Here is a 19488-nt window from a genome sequence, read left to right on the forward strand (position 1 = left end):
CATACATCAAGGAAAAAGGAGATATTATATAGTTACACACACATACAGACTAAACACAACACAGAAGAAGTCAGACAGTCATACATCAGAGAAGAGAGATACTACAGCTGTGCGCACATACACACGCACACACCTTTTCCAGCACAGAAAAAATTAATATGAAGCATGCTGGAAAGGCAGGTGCCAGGTCTTCTGGCAGGGGAGGGAGTTTGTCTGGAGTGGGTGGGGGGAGAACTACAGCCCCCCCCCCAACATAGATGAATTCTCTTTCCTGGCAGCCCTGAGTCTTCTGGGGGTGGGGTTGGAGCAGTACCTGTCCCTGCACTAGCTCCCCTAACACCAGAAATAGCCACCAGCAGCAGAATGACAGTCTCCTCCACCCTGATTTCATCTCCCAGCGTTAGCCTCCCACTGCCAGGGGAGGAGCTGGACCTGGAACCAGGGGACCTGAGCGCCCTAGCAAAAGAAATTCTGGGGACCGAGGGGGAATCTGAGTTTGTGCTCCACACCTCTCAAAGTTTCTGTAGAGCCAGGTCTTCTGCTCCGGAAGGCACCTCAGAGGAGGCTGTGGGGGCAGGTGACTCAACTTACCCTGTTGGTGTGCCTCTGCCTGCTGAGGAGGGGGATAAGGCAGGATCCCCACCCTCAACCCAGAAACAGGGAGTAGTGTAGTGTGGGATTATTTTGAGGTGGCAGATGATCCCAGGTTTGCTATTTGCCAGCACTGCCAAAGGCAGATCAGCCGGGGCAAGGAGGTGAAACACTTCACCATCACGGCAATGCTGCTGCATCTCAGGAGACAGCACCCCCTTCCCTTTGCTCCTCAGCCTGGCACCAGTAGGAGCATACAAAAAGGGAAGTCCCCCTCTCGCTCCAAAGCTCCCATCCCCAAGAAGCAGAGGCAGGCCACCCTGGAGCGGTGGGGAAAAGCCGCAAAGGGGGGCGCTTTCCAAAGGTGAGTGAGATTATCCAGAGCATTGGGGAGATGCTTGCTCTCAATAGCCAGCCTTTCTCCTTAGCTGAGCGGCCAGGGTTCAGGCAGCTCATGGCCCCATCCTACCAGGTGCCTACGTGCACCACCTTCAGCAGGCTGGTGGATGCAGGGAGTACTTGAGGGAGGAGCTGTGCAAGGCAGGACCACAGGTAGCCTTGCACTTCACCTCAGACATCTCAAGCAGCCAGAGTGGAGATCATGCCTACCTCACACTCACAGGGCACTGGTGCAATCAGTCAGGCCATCGGGGGGGCTCTCCTTCAAGTTGAGGTGATGGATGAGTCCTCCACGGCAAAGGAGATCATGGTGGCCAAGAACCGTATGGTGCAGGGGTAGCTCGTTGGGCAGGCCGAGCTCACCTGTGGGTTCATGGTCACCGACAACGGGGCCAATATGGTCAAAGTGGTCCGTGATGCCAACTTTTGTTGGCATCCACTGTGTGGCACACAAGCTGCATGTCAGTCAGGGACGCCTTGGAGGGGAACAGGGCTGCCAGTGATAGTGCCGTCACTACCACCCAGCTGATTTCAAAATGCAGGAAGGTGGCAGGCTACTTCCACCACAGCACCAAGATGGCCAAGATGCTGTGGGACAAACAGGCAGAGCTGAGCATCCTGCAGCACAAAATCATGCAGGAATTGGAGACTCAGTGGAACTCCACATACCTGACGCTGGAAAGGCTGGTGGAGCAACAGAAGGCCATTCACAAGATGGCCTTGCTTGGGGAGATTGGGGTCAGCAGCCCCCTTAACAAAGCAGAGTGGGATACCATCTCCCAGATCTTGGTGGCCCTCAAGCCGTTCCTCGAGGCCACCAAGACCCTCAGTGCTGGTGATGCCCTCCGTAGCCAGGTGATCCCCTGGTAGACAAGGAGCTTGAGAACCAAATGGAGACGTTCCAGGAGATTAATGTTCCTGGCTGGGGCAAGCCGCTTTTCACCAGAGGCACAGGCACTGGTGAAGCGGCTGAAGGAGGGCATCGAAAAACAGCTGGATCTGTTGCGGTCCAGTATGGTCCACGTGCTGGAGGGCATATACCACCTGAGGGCGAAGGGGAGCACATGCAGCACCAAAACACTCGATCACTGGATGGAGGTGCTGGTGAACAGTCAGGGAGGCAGAAGGGCAGAGACGAGTGGACATGGAAGAGGGGGATCCACTTTCCCATGCCAGCACTCCCAGCACCAGCCAATCTCCTCCACACCAGCTGCTGCCAATGTGGGCCAAGGGCATGGCTTCAATGTTGGGGTCCCGATGCACCAAACCCCAGCTTTGGGCAGGTAGTGGCGAGGTTTTAGTGGCTACCTATCCCACCGAGGACTTGGAGCCGCTGGACTGCGACCCCTTGGCCTATTGGGCAACCCCCAGCCAGATGTGGCAGGTTCTGGCTGCGGTTGTCTGGGAACATCTGTCCTGTCCACCGACCAGTGTTCCAAGCAAGAGGGTGTTTGGCATTGGCCAATGACGTGGAGAGGAAGTTTCCCTTGCCTATGACAGGTCACACACGTTAGTTTGACAGGTCAGACACTAGTTAATTGGAGCAGGCCCCAAGCAGCTGTTCAGTTGGGGCAAACAGCCCTACAGTGCCCTGCTAAAGTACATTTAAGATCTAGAGACCGGCTGCACCTAGGCTCTCCTGCATGACAGTAGCATAGACAGAACCAAAAGTTTCCAACACCCAGCCTATTTGGAATAGTGATTCTCCATAGCCAAAATGAAACAAATGAAGAAGATGCCTGTTATTATCTTCACCAGGCTCAGGAGCTAAGAGAGTGAAGCAAAAGTGTTTCCACCCCACCCCCTACCCCAAGCTTCCCACACAGAAATGACAGTATGCGTGTTGAACTGCAGCCAATCCACTACTCAGGACACCCAAAATAACTTTCTTTTCACTTCCTTTTCCTCTAAACACAGTTCAGATGATTTCTTAGAAATTGAAAAGGGGAAAGCGCCGTTCTGAAAAACAGGACAGGCTCTTTATGTTTCACACAGCATCAGCCTAATGTTACTTGCATTTCTGACCCTGGCCATGAAGCCAGAGCTAGAAAAACCCAAGGTCAGTTAGCCACTCTCAGCCAACGCTGCTATGTGCCATGTGCCCTATGGTTTATTTCTCCAAGATCTGCCCACTCCAGCTTCAAATACCTCACATACTGAAGCTTCGTTTGCTGACCTTCAGCTGGAAGTACTCCTTGCTCAATACCCTCAGTACACATGGTGCAAAAGTGAGAAGAGAAGAACACAGAAAAAGAAATACAAGTTTCTCTACCCCCATTACCCAGGCTAGGTGGGGTGAGCTCAGCTTTTCTAACCTCTGGTAAACGCTTGGCTAACTAGGGCTCTACGTTGAGGTGCTTTTAGTAGATCTGAAGTCTCCCTGCAATGCTTCACGTGACATGGACACAACCTCAGGAAGGAAGGGAAGTATAAAAGGGTCAGTCAGTCCCTGTTGGGAGTCAAATTTATGTTCCTTTTTGACTATCCAGGAAGACAGCAGGAGCAATGATCAGCAGTTCCCCAAGGTATGGGACCTGCTTAGCCTCCCAGTGGACAGACTACATATACAAACCAGTTATCTTTTTGGGAGACCATCCAGGAAGCTGGCTGTCTTCTCCATGCTCCTAATGCTTCAGTGGCATGGGAGCAGGGGATCTGAATTAGGATTCTCTTACACTACCTGTCCTTCTATTGCCTCATGCAAAGCAAGACTTGTTGACTACCATAAACAGGCAGCTGACTTAAAAGATGTTCACATCCACTATAAGGATCAAGGGGTCCTCTGCCTCATAATTGCCAAAGGACAGAAAGCAAGCTTGCTAGGTGGAAAATGGCACAAGTCACTGGGCATCAAGGTAAGAAGAGCACACAGGAGGACACTAAAAATATTACCACTTGAGAATCCTGTTATGCCCTAAACCAGCGGTACGCAACCTCTTTACCCGGTGGGCCAAATGAGCAGTGCCCAGTCTATTTCTGGGTCAAATCCAGCCTGTGGTCCCAGTCTGATGCCCAGGGCAGGACCAGTGGGGACCCATAGTCATGTGGAGGGGGGCAATCTGGCCCTGATCCAGACATGTAGGGGGAGGGGGCATGGCCTGCTTTGACCCTCTGCACCAGGCTTGAGAATCTGGCAGTGGGAGAGGGGTAGTGATATTAAATTGCCACTGCTAAGTTTCCAGACCCGTGGGCAGGAAGCTGAACACCCCTGCCCTAACCTGGTTTTGCTGTCTGGACAAAGCATTTACCCAAGACCACCTTACCATTTGCCTTGTGACACTGCTCCCAGCCAGGGGGAGATATGGGGGTGGGGGGGCAGTTGCACTCCCACCTTGGATTTATGCAATGCACTATGCTGCCAGGGGGCTTTAAAAGAAATTCTTGAACGCTGTGGGTTCCTTTCTCCCCTTCATACAGCCACTGCTGAAATAGAAGGCTGATCTTACGCTTCACTTTTAGAACCTGTCCTAGGTCTCTTTCTCCCAGCAAAGGATTAATTCTGCTTCTGCTGTTTCACCTGCCTCCCACACAGCCTGTCTTTTCTCCAATCCCCTTTGCTCCTAATATAGAGGGATGAGGGGAAAAGTAGGGGGGCAGGGGGAAGGCAGGTAAAACATCAGCAAAAGCAGAATTAACCCCCTCCCCTCCACATGGCCATGGCTAAAAACAGTCTGCAGGGCTGAGACAGATTACAAAAGGAAAAGATAGCTTGATTAGTGGAAGATCAAGATTGTGAAAAAGAGGGGAGGGTCATTAACATCTGTGGAGCGAAGAGAGATTAGCAGCAATCAGGTAGAGTATGGTCAAGCTATTCTTTCTTTTGTAGTTTACTGTCTCTTAGCTATCCCCTCTTCTGACCTGAAGCAGAATGCCCCATAGCTGAAATGGAAGAAAAGAACGGAAAAGAAAAGGGCAGACTGAAAATGAACTGGCCATGTTCAACATTAACTCAGGTGTGGAAATAACTGAGTGACATTTTGGATGCGCTGTCAAGATGCTCAAGGAGGCTACATTTTGTTTTATGAATCTGAAAGTGATATACAGCTAATTCTATGACTACAGGACTAATGAAACAACATCTTTTTGGATATTTTTGCCTAGTTTGTTTTGTTATTTACACTTAATATATAGCAAATTAATGCACATTCCAGTCAAAAATTAGTTTTGGCTTCGATCTTAAACTAAATATAGCCATAGGCCCTTGGCATATTAGTAAATCTTCTAGTTCCTTAACTCAGAAAGATGTGTGAAGATACATATATGCCACATCACCTAAAAAAAGAGAGAGCTGGGAAGAGACATGGCTCAAAGATATGTTACATTTCAAACTGCTGCCTTTAAAGCCAAACCAGGGCCTTCAGTGCTCCTGCTCTTTGTGAAGTGGAGGCGAGGGCATTGAAGACTGGCCGGCTGGCTGGCTGTGCCCTGCATGCAGCAGTTGTGCATGCATCCCCTTTTTACTCCAAAGGCTATTGCAAACGAAGCTTTGCAGGGGACTTACAATCTTCACCCCGCTCCCAGGACAATATAGATCTATACCTTTGTGGTAGCATGGGAGTGAGGGTATAGCCATGGTGATCCAGGAAATGGTGAGAGGCAAGGATTTTTGTGGGTGATATCTTTTATTGGACCAACTGTGCAGCTGAAAGAGTTTTAAACAAGCTTCTGAATGCGGGGCATTCTGCTTCAGGTCAGAAGAGGGATAGCTAAGAGACAGTAAAACTACAAAGGAAAGAATAGCTTGACTGTACTGTACCCGATTCCTGCTAATCTCTTTTCACTCCACAGATGTTAATGACCCTCCCCCCAGGAGGTTGTGGGAGTGGGCTGGGGTTAGAAAAACAGTTATAAACAAGATGAAACAGACAGATCAGAAACTATCCACTTTTGTCATGTCCAAACATAAACTTACCAGACAAAAGCTATATGTGAAACGCATTTCCATGTGAGGGCTCTAATTCCAAGGGATTTCACTGCTCATGGACATGATCCCAACAGCAACAAATTGAGGCAGTATGCTGTAGTGGGGTCCAAACTGAACGGTGGTCTGAATTCTTTATTTGGCTGCTCGTGCGTACAGTACCAAAGGAAAGAAAAAAAAGAAGTAACGTATCAGCACCATGTCGCCTATGTAAAATGGTTCATCTCTGCTGCCACCAAGCAAGAATTATTTTTGATCTTGCAGTGCCTTTCATCTTGAAGGATCACAAGCATTTCACTTTCTTAGCAACCTTGGGATGAAATGTGCATATTGTACAGCAATGCTACAGAACAGCTTACCACAAGAAGTTAACTGTGCCACTCTTGGGAACCGAAGGCGGAATTTTATACATACCTGGGTTGAATAATTCTCACAAAGAACATGATCTTTGCCACCTGAAAAGAACAAACTTCAATTACAAACAGGTAAGGATGTCCTAAGGCAGCGAGGGCTAACCTTTTTGAAAGACATGCCACAAATTAGCGCTGCACTCTTCCCTGAATGCTACACTGATCCCTTTCCCATACCAGCCCTGCTGTTCTGCTTTCTGCCCAATCTACCAGCATACTGCCTGTCCCCTCCCCAGTCTGCTAGGTGCCACATACAAACGCTGACCATGCCACTTGTGGCACGAGGCAGGTTGGCTCCCAGTCATAGGGGACAGGTGGAACTTCTCAGAAAACTGGTCAGTGACAAGTCAGACATCAAAGCACTTTGGTTAGGGAACTTCTGAAAGGTTGAGAGCTGATCAAGAAAGGAGCCTATTGAACTATTATTTTCGTCTGCACTATTTTTCTGGTGTTGTGCAACAGAAAAGTTCACAATTGGCATGAAGGGTTATAGAGGTTGCTTTTATTCATACAGAATGGAGCATGACCACCTTTTCAGACTCTTTAAAGCATTTTTTTTGTTTAAATGAAAGGCAAGAAGGGGTTGGTAATGCCACAGTTCCATCTGATGAAGTAAGCTCTTGCTCACGAAAGCGTATGCATCTCTGATTCAATTAGTCTGAAAGCTACTCTGACTTCCATCGATAACAGTATACATTTTAAGATGAACACAGATTGGATACAATGCCCCAAGTCATTAAGTTTAGCCTCCTTTCAGGCACCACAACTCTATCATCCACCCCTATATATTTACTGCAGTCACATTTAAAAATAGTTTGGCTGTAGCCTTTACTTTTTGATAATGTGGACGAACTTTTCAAGTGGAAGCTGCTAGGGGTAAATATCAGTAACAGACAGGACACTAGGATTTTAAGAACATTTGCCTATTTAATGACCTTCAAATCATGACGATTTAACTTATGTTTCACTAGACATCTTCTTCAGTAGTACAGAGACGTGTATTTTAAATGAATTCCTCCAAATGAGAGGGTTCGGAACTGTTTTTTATTCTCCACCTTTGACTGACCTGTTAAGAGAAATACAATTAGCAGCACATAACTTGAGAAATCGATGTGCTCAATTTGATTTACTGGACAAGACATTTCCTTTTTTATTTTTATTTTATTACAATTAAGGATGTGCAGTTTACACCCCACAAGAAAAAGCAGAAAAAAGTTTTTATGGAAAAAACCCCGATATACTAAACACATACCAAATGAATGGTACAGAGATGTGGGACTGGCTTTGATTTCAGAATTTTAGTAAAAGTAAAGATGTAATGCAACAGCTGCTCAATTTCCAAGTCTAAATAGGCACTGTAAAAAATGACATTTCAGCATTCTCCAGCACATATTCCAGTCTAAATGCTCCCCCTGTAACCAACTCCTAGGTTCCCATACTACTGCTGGGAAGATAACCTTAGAATAAAAGTTTAGTACCCACCCACCCTCTTAAAACAAAACAAAAAACAAAACCTTTCAATGCGGCTGTTTGGACTGGAACAGAATTGGAGAATTTTATAAAGGTTTGAGAGCACCCAAGGCAAGAAGTACAATATAATTTGTTCACTATTTAACTTGTACTTAAAAGGAGATTAAAACATTGAGATCGCACCATGGTACATAAAACTGTTGTCCTGAACAGAGATAAATCTTTCAAAAAAGTTTTACATCTTGGTGGAATCAAGGACACAGCTTTAGGCATCAATTGAAGAGGATTTAAATTTATAGTTGGTTATAACCGCTTTTATATACTGTACATCTACCCTAGTTGGATCAGTGTCTGGAACTGCTCAATGGTGTCCCTTTAAATTGTAAACTAAACCATAGTATGCAACTCCATAGGAAGCTAGAGATCAGGTGAATGTACAGCCACGGTTATATCTCCCCTGCTTCACGCTCTTCTGAGCTTCTCCGGTCTTCTGATCGTCCATTAGCACTTTCATAGGAACGTTTCCTGTCTTTCTGCTCTCGGGGTGACCTCTCTCTTGAACTTCTGTCTTTGTCACGTGATGTTCTGTCACTATCTTTTGATCGTTCTTTGTCTCTGGAAGATCTTTCTTTTGAGGATCTGCAAGGGGAAGTACATTTGGAAATCCAAATTAGTCATGAATTTGTAATTACAATACAGAACACTCCGATTGTGTTATCCCTTTTCATATATCCTTTGCAGCCAGACAGACCTCAGTTTCATTCTATACCAACATGAACATGTAAGAAGCCATCAGGACACATTCCTCTGTATACTGCCCATTTTCAAAGTCAAAATAATAAGCTAATCAGAGGCAGCATTTTTGATGCATATTATACCTATGATGAATATTATATGCATGTATCTAGAGCCAAGGTAAACTTCAGATTTTTCTTTTCATTAATCTTGATTTTGAGCCATTTCCTTGAAACTTTCATCAATGGAAAAGTCTGCTTAAATTTCCCTTCTGTGATATATAGAGCAAGATCATTTTATGCACAACTTGAAGTCAGCCAGATTTTCAAAATATACATTTGAGACAATTTTAAAACTAATTTAAAAGCTTCCTTGTTTTTTACTAACATCTTCTAAGAACAAACTGCTCTATGGACTCTATGCTGTTATATCAGACCATCTCCTAATGAAGATTATTACTTGAGTGATTTTAAGAAAGCTTAGTAGTTTATTTAATATTTAGATATTTCACTAGACTAATTTGAGCTTCCAGGAACTACAAAAGGCAGCCAGGAGAGGTTTGTTCTGTCACAGATTTGCTAATTAGCACAAACAAAAAAACCCCCAGTGCTTAATTTTTCTAGTTTGAAAAATGGGGTTAAAACAACCCCACTTATGCCATCTTGCTAAAGCAGAGAGATTTGTGGCTGAAAAAACCTCTAACACCCAAATTTTAACACTGAAATCATAACAGATCTAAAACAACAGCCTAATACAACATTTTTAAATAATGTTATAAAATCTAATATACAATAACATCTCTTATTGTCAAGAAATGCTACATGTTTAACACCAGAATAAAAGGTTGCACTCTCCCCACCGATGGAAGGCCACTAAGAATTAGAATGTTAGTATCTTCAAAGCATAAGACAGACTGGAAATAGAGGAGGATCTACAAAAAGTTCCCAAGTTAATGCCTTAAAAACTCAGAAGCTGCAACTACTTAGTATTTCAGTATTAATTACACAGTAACTCCAATTACAAGTGATTATATACATTTTCCATGTCTATTTTTAACATCTATTTTTGATTTATGTTTTGTGGCTTCCAGCCTTCCGAAAGTAGACACGGCTGCTGTGTCACACTGCTTCTAAGGCAATTAGGACAGGGGAGATTTGACTAGTAGCTGTTTCTAACGCTGGGTATACAGGACACATTTATAAGCTCACATATTTTGTGCAATCGTTCTTTGGGACATGGGATAGAAGTCCAGCCATTTCAGACCTTAAGATCAGTGACAGAGGCCTTCTGATACCCCAGGCAATTATATACACTCCGTCAATGCTCTATTTTGGCTGTGGGTACTCCAAATATCTAATTTAGCCCCTTTGGGCACAATGTTTCTACAAGTATGTCAGTAGCAAGAGGAGGATAAGGGAAAATGTGGGTCCCTTACTGACTGAGGGAAGCAACCTTGTGATAGAGAATGCAGAAAAGGCTGAAGTATTCAACGCCTTTTTTTTGCTTCAGTCTTTACCAGCAAGGTCAGCACACATACTACTGCACTGGGCAGCACAGTTTGGGGAGGAGGTGAGCAGCCAACAGTGGCAAAAAACAGGTTAGGACCTAATTAGAAAAGCTGGACAGAACAAGTCCATGGGGCTGGATGGGATGCACCCAAGGGTGCTGAGGGAGTTGGCTGATGAGACTGCAGAGCCACTGGCAATCATCTCTAAAAACTCATGTCAATCAGGAGGATGCATGTGTGCGCGAGTGTAGCAGTGCATGAAGCTCCCCCCAGAGGCATGTGGAGGGGTGTGTGGGGGGGAGGGTGTGAATGGGTGTAGTGTTTGTGAGAAGTGTGATTGTGTGTGGAGGTGTGGTTGTAGGGTTTACGGGTATGGTGGGGTGTACATGGGAGCCCCTCGCATGCGCCTCCTGAGCCAGTTAGCACCCACCCTGCAACAGCCCAGAGCCCATGCGCCCTGTGGTACCTCCGCACCACTGCCAACAGTGTGCCCTCATTGGAGCGGATCAGCCGGAACCCAGGCACAGCCCAGACCCGGCCCACTCTACGCTGCCCACCCGTGGCACATCCTGCTGCCTTGGGCACACAGTGAGCTGGGGTCCTACAGCAGGACTACCTTTCTAGGCAGCCCAGCTAGCAGGCGGCTCCTTCTGGCTGCTGGCGCCACTGGCCCCAGCCCCGTGGTACTGGCAGGAACCCATGCTGCACAGCCTTGACCCTGTGGGCCCCGCACCCGCCCCCCGCCTTTCCCACCCCTCATGTCCAAACATAAACTTACCAGACAAAAGCTATATGTGAAACGCATTTCCATGTGAGGGCTCTAATTCCAAGGGATTTCACTGCTCATGGACATGATCCCAACAGCAACAAATTGAGGCAGTATGCTGTAGTGGGGTCCAAACTGAACGGTGGTCTGAATTCTTTATTTGGCTGCTCGTGCGTACAGTACCAAAGGAAAGAAAAAAAAGAAGTAACGTATCAGCACCATGTCGCCTATGTAAAATGGTTCATCTCTGCTGCCACCAAGCAAGAATTATTTTTGATCTTGCAGTGCCTTTCATCTTGAAGGATCACAAGCATTTCACTTTCTTAGCAACCTTGGGATGAAATGTGCATATTGTACAGCAATGCTACAGAACAGCTTACCACAAGAAGTTAACTGTGCCACTCTTGGGAACCGAAGGCGGAATTTTATACATACCTGGGTTGAATAATTCTCACAAAGAACATGATCTTTGCCACCTGAAAAGAACAAACTTCAATTACAAACAGGTAAGGATGTCCTAAGGCAGCGAGGGCTAACCTTTTTGAAAGACATGCCACAAATTAGCGCTGCACTCTTCCCTGAATGCTACACTGATCCCTTTCCCATACCAGCCCTGCTGTTCTGCTTTCTGCCCAATCTACCAGCATACTGCCTGTCCCCTCCCCAGTCTGCTAGGTGCCACATACAAACGCTGACCATGCCACTTGTGGCACGAGGCAGGTTGGCTCCCAGTCATAGGGGACAGGTGGAACTTCTCAGAAAACTGGTCAGTGACAAGTCAGACATCAAAGCACTTTGGTTAGGGAACTTCTGAAAGGTTGAGAGCTGATCAAGAAAGGAGCCTATTGAACTATTATTTTCGTCTGCACTATTTTTCTGGTGTTGTGCAACAGAAAAGTTCACAATTGGCATGAAGGGTTATAGAGGTTGCTTTTATTCATACAGAATGGAGCATGACCACCTTTTCAGACTCTTTAAAGCATTTTTTTTGTTTAAATGAAAGGCAAGAAGGGGTTGGTAATGCCACAGTTCCATCTGATGAAGTAAGCTCTTGCTCACGAAAGCGTATGCATCTCTGATTCAATTAGTCTGAAAGCTACTCTGACTTCCATCGATAACAGTATACATTTTAAGATGAACACAGATTGGATACAATGCCCCAAGTCATTAAGTTTAGCCTCCTTTCAGGCACCACAACTCTATCATCCACCCCTATATATTTACTGCAGTCACATTTAAAAATAGTTTGGCTGTAGCCTTTACTTTTTGATAATGTGGACGAACTTTTCAAGTGGAAGCTGCTAGGGGTAAATATCAGTAACAGACAGGACACTAGGATTTTAAGAACATTTGCCTATTTAATGACCTTCAAATCATGACGATTTAACTTATGTTTCACTAGACATCTTCTTCAGTAGTACAGAGACGTGTATTTTAAATGAATTCCTCCAAATGAGAGGGTTCGGAACTGTTTTTTATTCTCCACCTTTGACTGACCTGTTAAGAGAAATACAATTAGCAGCACATAACTTGAGAAATCGATGTGCTCAATTTGATTTACTGGACAAGACATTTCCTTTTTTATTTTTATTTTATTACAATTAAGGATGTGCAGTTTACACCCCACAAGAAAAAGCAGAAAAAAGTTTTTATGGAAAAAACCCCGATATACTAAACACATACCAAATGAATGGTACAGAGATGTGGGACTGGCTTTGATTTCAGAATTTTAGTAAAAGTAAAGATGTAATGCAACAGCTGCTCAATTTCCAAGTCTAAATAGGCACTGTAAAAAATGACATTTCAGCATTCTCCAGCACATATTCCAGTCTAAATGCTCCCCCTGTAACCAACTCCTAGGTTCCCATACTACTGCTGGGAAGATAACCTTAGAATAAAAGTTTAGTACCCACCCACCCTCTTAAAACAAAACAAAAAACAAAACCTTTCAATGCGGCTGTTTGGACTGGAACAGAATTGGAGAATTTTATAAAGGTTTGAGAGCACCCAAGGCAAGAAGTACAATATAATTTGTTCACTATTTAACTTGTACTTAAAAGGAGATTAAAACATTGAGATCGCACCATGGTACATAAAACTGTTGTCCTGAACAGAGATAAATCTTTCAAAAAAGTTTTACATCTTGGTGGAATCAAGGACACAGCTTTAGGCATCAATTGAAGAGGATTTAAATTTATAGTTGGTTATAACCGCTTTTATATACTGTACATCTACCCTAGTTGGATCAGTGTCTGGAACTGCTCAATGGTGTCCCTTTAAATTGTAAACTAAACCATAGTATGCAACTCCATAGGAAGCTAGAGATCAGGTGAATGTACAGCCACGGTTATATCTCCCCTGCTTCACGCTCTTCTGAGCTTCTCCGGTCTTCTGATCGTCCATTAGCACTTTCATAGGAACGTTTCCTGTCTTTCTGCTCTCGGGGTGACCTCTCTCTTGAACTTCTGTCTTTGTCACGTGATGTTCTGTCACTATCTTTTGATCGTTCTTTGTCTCTGGAAGATCTTTCTTTTGAGGATCTGCAAGGGGAAGTACATTTGGAAATCCAAATTAGTCATGAATTTGTAATTACAATACAGAACACTCCGATTGTGTTATCCCTTTTCATATATCCTTTGCAGCCAGACAGACCTCAGTTTCATTCTATACCAACATGAACATGTAAGAAGCCATCAGGACACATTCCTCTGTATACTGCCCATTTTCAAAGTCAAAATAATAAGCTAATCAGAGGCAGCATTTTTGATGCATATTATACCTATGATGAATATTATATGCATGTATCTAGAGCCAAGGTAAACTTCAGATTTTTCTTTTCATTAATCTTGATTTTGAGCCATTTCCTTGAAACTTTCATCAATGGAAAAGTCTGCTTAAATTTCCCTTCTGTGATATATAGAGCAAGATCATTTTATGCACAACTTGAAGTCAGCCAGATTTTCAAAATATACATTTGAGACAATTTTAAAACTAATTTAAAAGCTTCCTTGTTTTTTACTAACATCTTCTAAGAACAAACTGCTCTATGGACTCTATGCTGTTATATCAGACCATCTCCTAATGAAGATTATTACTTGAGTGATTTTAAGAAAGCTTAGTAGTTTATTTAATATTTAGATATTTCACTAGACTAATTTGAGCTTCCAGGAACTACAAAAGGCAGCCAGGAGAGGTTTGTTCTGTCACAGATTTGCTAATTAGCACAAACAAAAAAACCCCCAGTGCTTAATTTTTCTAGTTTGAAAAATGGGGTTAAAACAACCCCACTTATGCCATCTTGCTAAAGCAGAGAGATTTGTGGCTGAAAAAACCTCTAACACCCAAATTTTAACACTGAAATCATAACAGATCTAAAACAACAGCCTAATACAACATTTTTAAATAATGTTATAAAATCTAATATACAATAACATCTCTTATTGTCAAGAAATGCTACATGTTTAACACCAGAATAAAAGGTTGCACTCTCCCCACCGATGGAAGGCCACTAAGAATTAGAATGTTAGTATCTTCAAAGCATAAGACAGACTGGAAATAGAGGAGGATCTACAAAAAGTTCCCAAGTTAATGCCTTAAAAACTCAGAAGCTGCAACTACTTAGTATTTCAGTATTAATTACACAGTAACTCCAATTACAAGTGATTATATACATTTTCCATGTCTATTTTTAACATCTATTTTTGATTTATGTTTTGTGGCTTCCAGCCTTCCGAAAGTAGACACGGCTGCTGTGTCACACTGCTTCTAAGGCAATTAGGACAGGGGAGATTTGACTAGTAGCTGTTTCTAACGCTGGGTATACAGGACACATTTATAAGCTCACATATTTTGTGCAATCGTTCTTTGGGACATGGGATAGAAGTCCAGCCATTTCAGACCTTAAGATCAGTGACAGAGGCCTTCTGATACCCCAGGCAATTATATACACTCCGTCAATGCTCTATTTTGGCTGTGGGTACTCCAAATATCTAATTTAGCCCCTTTGGGCACAATGTTTCTACAAGTATGTCAGTAGCAAGAGGAGGATAAGGGAAAATGTGGGTCCCTTACTGACTGAGGGAAGCAACCTTGTGATAGAGAATGCAGAAAAGGCTGAAGTATTCAACGCCTTTTTTTTGCTTCAGTCTTTACCAGCAAGGTCAGCACACATACTACTGCACTGGGCAGCACAGTTTGGGGAGGAGGTGAGCAGCCAACAGTGGCAAAAAACAGGTTAGGACCTAATTAGAAAAGCTGGACAGAACAAGTCCATGGGGCTGGATGGGATGCACCCAAGGGTGCTGAGGGAGTTGGCTGATGAGACTGCAGAGCCACTGGCAATCATCTCTAAAAACTCATGTCAATCAGGAGGATGCATGTGTGCGCGAGTGTAGCAGTGCATGAAGCTCCCCCCAGAGGCATGTGGAGGGGTGTGTGGGGGGGAGGGTGTGAATGGGTGTAGTGTTTGTGAGAAGTGTGATTGTGTGTGGAGGTGTGGTTGTAGGGTTTACGGGTATGGTGGGGTGTACATGGGAGCCCCTCGCATGCGCCTCCTGAGCCAGTTAGCACCCACCCTGCAACAGCCCAGAGCCCATGCGCCCTGTGGTACCTCCGCACCACTGCCAACAGTGTGCCCTCATTGGAGCGGATCAGCCGGAACCCAGGCACAGCCCAGACCCGGCCCACTCTACGCTGCCCACCCGTGGCACATCCTGCTGCCTTGGGCACACAGTGAGCTGGGGTCCTACAGCAGGACTACCTTTCTAGGCAGCCCAGCTAGCAGGCGGCTCCTTCTGGCTGCTGGCGCCACTGGCCCCAGCCCCGTGGTACTGGCAGGAACCCATGCTGCACAGCCTTGACCCTGTGTGCCCTGCACCTGCTCCAGGCTTGCCTACCCAGATATAGCCATAGGCCCTTGGCATATTAGTAAATCTTCTAGTTCCTTAACTCAGAAAGATGTGTGAAGATACATATATGCCACATCACCTAAAAAAAGGGAGCTGGGAAGAGACATGGCTCAAAGATACGTTACATTTCAAACTGCTGCCTTTAAAGCCAAACCAGGGTTTTCAGTGCTCCTGCTCTTTGTGAAGTGGAGACGAGGGCATTGAAGACTGGCCGGCTGGCTGGCTGTGCCCTGCATGCAGCAGTTGTGCATGCATCCCCTTTCTACTCCAAAGGAGGCTATTGCAAACGAAGCTTTGCAGGGGACTTACAATCTTCACACTGCTCCCAAGACAATATAGACCTATACCTTTGACAATATAGACCTATACCCCCCTCCATTTGAATTTCGTTCTGGCACAGGGAGGCAGGAACAGCGCCACGGTTCCAGGCCACAACCCTCTGCTCAGCACGGGGCTTCTGGCGGGGGATGACAACGGACAGACAACACTCAGCCAAAGACAAAGCTTTGACTGGGATGGTCCTGCTCTGAGCAGGGGTTTGGACCAGATGACTTCCTCAGGTCCCTTCTACTCCTAATGTTCTATGATTCTATGAACACTGTAAAAATGCAGGGAAAGAACAGTTACATGCCCTGTAGTATCTATGGTTATTCGAGTTGTGGTTAGTATAAATTTCTACAGGTCTCTTGCATAAAAAAAATTGGTTTTGTAAGACAGCAGCCTCTACAGAACAGCACATGTGGTCCTGCTTTCCTCAAACTTTTATAACAGGAACATGAAGGACAACACAAATTCCCACTCTCCTGGAGGACACCATAAAAGGGATAGAGGGGTGGTCACAAACAGGGATCTGGGTTTTCCTGTTTCCTGCAGAAAAATAAAGATTGTCCACTTTAAAGAAGAAAAAAACCCCACGGATTTTCTCCTTTGAACTATGAAAGCGCAGGTTTCCCTTTGTAGGCTAGCAGAGTTCCATCCTGCAAGGAGCTGCTTAAGGCTTGGGGAAGCAGGGGGAGGGCAACTGGAGGCAGGGGCACCACATGCATGCACTGGTTACACATTAGGGGGGGCACAGGGAGGCACTCGCCCCCCACATTTCTGGATTGACTGGGGCACAGATCCTTGCACTATTTGGGGTGGGGGGGCAGTGCGCGCAGCCGTGGCGGCGCAGTGGGTGGGAATGGTATAGGGCCAGTGCAGGCATGCCCCTTCCCCAACTTGGTGCCCTGGGCAGTTGCCCTCGCTGGCCACCTCCAAGGCTGGCTTTGCTGGCAGTGGCAGGGCAGGGGTGTGTGGGTCAGGACAGGGGAGTGCAGTGGCAGGTTTGTGGGTTGGAAGCAAGGGGCACCAGGATATTAAGGCTGCTCAGTGTCACAAAGCAGTGTGGGCACAGCTTGCAGCTGGACCTGAGTCCTAGTGTGAGAAGGGGGAAGGGGAAACTCGAATTTTCCATGATAAAAAAACCCAAAGTCAAATGCCAAAATACATAGGTATTTAGAATTATTTTATTATAACAACAGAGGCACTGGCAGGCTTCCAAACTGCTTTAAAATTGTAAATATATCAACAAAACATTGTGTTCAATGGATTTTGGGGGGTTTTAAATCAGAGAATTTTGGATTTCCCCCCCTCCCACCCTGAGAAAACCAGGATCCCTGGTCATGAAATGGAAAGTGACGGATGGTGGTAAAACACTGGAACAGGCTACCCAAAGAGGTTGGGAAGTCTCCATCCTTGGAAGTTTTTAAGAGCTGGTTAGACAAATACTTGATTTAGGATGGTTTAGTCAGGGATGATCTACCCTGAGCAGGTCCTATGGACTAGATGACCTCTTGAAGTTCCTTCCAGCCCTATTTTTGTGATTCTAAGGCAAATATGTAACCATGTTTTTCTTCAAGTTTGTATTCATGTGGACCCCACTGTAATGAACTGGCATGGAACAACCTCCTTAGACAGTGGGATGGCAGGCTGACTGCTGGCATAGTTACCTACTTGGCTTAGTTACCAGTTTTTTTGAGATGTAGAATAACAAAAAATAGGATGAGGGTACTAATCAATGGCTTGATGTCTAGTTGGCAGCAGGTATCAGGGTACTGCTTTGGTTGTCACAAATGTCAATGTATTTAATGAACATCAACAGGTTATCTTTTGAGGCCCCCCTCCAATTTCAGAATTTTTTGCCAATTGTACCTGTCATCCAAGGACAGGGGAGGAGATAAGCAGCCTAGAGTAATGGAAGAACATGTTAGGGTTACTTAGAAAAACTAGATGTTTGCAAGTCAGTAGGACCAGATGAGATCCATCATACAGTATTGAAAGGATTGGCTAAGGATAATTTCAGAACCATTGGCTATTCTCTTTGTGAATTCGCGGAGGGTGGCAAGGTCCCAGATGACTGGAAAATGGCAAATATAGTGCCCATAAGCCAGTCAGCTTGACCTCAACACCTGGAAAGATCTGGAGCAGGTCATCAAGGTATTTATTTCTAAGCACATGAAGGAGAACAAGGTGATCAGGAACAATCATCACGGAATCATCAAGAGCAAATCACACCTGACCAATCTGGGCTCTTTCTATGACAAAGGAGTCAGCTTTGTGGATGCGATATACCTTGACTTTAGCAAGCATTTTGACACTGTCTCCCATGACACTCATTAGTAAGTTAACGAAATACAAATTAGATGAAAGTAATGTGAGGTACGTAGCTGGCTGGATCATTATGCTCAACAAGCAGTCATCAATGGCTCAATGTCTAGGTGGAACAAGGTATCCAGTGGAGGTCTCTAGGAGTTTCTCCTGGCTTTGGTATCGTTTAATATCTTCATTAATGATTTGGAGGACAGGATTGAGCTCACAGTTGAGACATTTCCCAATGACACTAAGTTGGATTGAGTTGCAGACAGCCTGAAGGGTAGTGCTAGAATTTAGAATGACCCGGATAGGCTGGAAAAATGGTCCACTATCAACCTGATGAATTACAAAGAGAACAAATGCAAAATCCTGCGCTTGGAACAGAATTATTGCATGCACAAATACACACTGGAGAATGGGTGGCTAGGCTGCAGTACCTCAGAGAAGAACCTAGAGGTTTCAGTGGATCAGAAGTTGAATATGAGCCAACAATATGCTCTTCTGCTGGGAGGGAAATACAAACAGTGTGCATGCAATCTAGGGAGTGTTGGGGACAACTTCCCGGTGCAAGTGCTGGGGTGGCCAAGTAGGGGCCATGCTCTTCTGGACCTGCTGCTCACAAACAGGGAAGAATTGGTGGGAACGTACTAGCAGATGGCAACTTGGGCAGCAGTGACCACAGGGCCATTGAGTTCAGAATCCTGAGGAAAGGAAGGATAGAGAGCAGCAGAGTAAAGACTCTGGACTTGAGAAAAGCAGACTTTGACTCACTCAGGGAACTCCTGGGCAGGATCCCCTTGGAAGCCAGTTTGCGGAGAGAGAAGTCCAGGAGAGTTGGCTGTACTTAAAAGAAGCCTTGCTGAGAGTGCAGGAACAAATCATCCCAATGCGTAGTAAGACTAGCAAGTATGGCAGAAGTCCAGCTTAGCTTAGCAGGGAATGCTTCAGTAAATTAAAAATCACAAAAAGGAAGCTTAGAAGTAGAAGTTTGGACAAACAACTAGGGAGGAGTATAAGAATATTGCTCAGCCATGCAGGGATGAAGTCAGGAAGGCCAAAGCTCAATTGGAGTTCAGCTAGCAGGGGATGTGAAGGGTAACAAGAAGGGTTCCTACAAGTCTGTCAGTAACAAAAGGAAGATGTGGGAAAGA

At 45.1% G+C, this 19488-nt stretch overlaps 2 protein-coding genes across 4 annotated transcripts in view; both read right to left on the reverse strand.

Moving 5' to 3' along the window:
- Positions 1-8425, reverse strand: part of LOC102368993 — a 37795-nt gene extending 29370 nt beyond the window's left edge. The window contains exons 1-3 of one of the 3 annotated variants that reach the window (XM_025192411.1): positions 7257-8425; positions 6326-6366; positions 5903-6054 (exon numbers count right to left, since the gene is read on the reverse strand). Coding sequence is in view for 1 of the 3 variants with exons in the window: in XM_025192408.1 (XP_025048193.1) it covers positions 6326-6354 (29 nt within the window). In the remaining 2 variants the exon portion in view is untranslated. Of the gene's footprint in view, positions 1-5902; positions 6367-7256 lie in introns of all 3 variants that reach the window. The other 2 variants (XM_025192408.1, XM_025192410.1) reach the window with 2 other exon arrangements.
- A 2392-nt stretch (positions 8426-10817) lies between these two features.
- Positions 10818-19488, reverse strand: part of LOC102369598 (putative RNA-binding protein Luc7-like 2) — a 52392-nt gene continuing 43721 nt past the window's right edge. The window contains 2 exon segments of the mRNA XM_014525974.2: positions 10818-11275; positions 12166-13339. Coding sequence (XP_014381460.1) covers positions 13147-13339 — 193 coding nt within the window. The 3' untranslated portion in view covers positions 10818-11275; positions 12166-13146.

This window comes from Alligator sinensis, unplaced genomic scaffold (genome assembly GCF_000455745.1).
Source record: "Alligator sinensis unplaced genomic scaffold, ASM45574v1 scaffold1081_1, whole genome shotgun sequence".
In the NCBI taxonomy this organism is placed as follows: domain Eukaryota; kingdom Metazoa; phylum Chordata; order Crocodylia; family Alligatoridae; genus Alligator; species Alligator sinensis.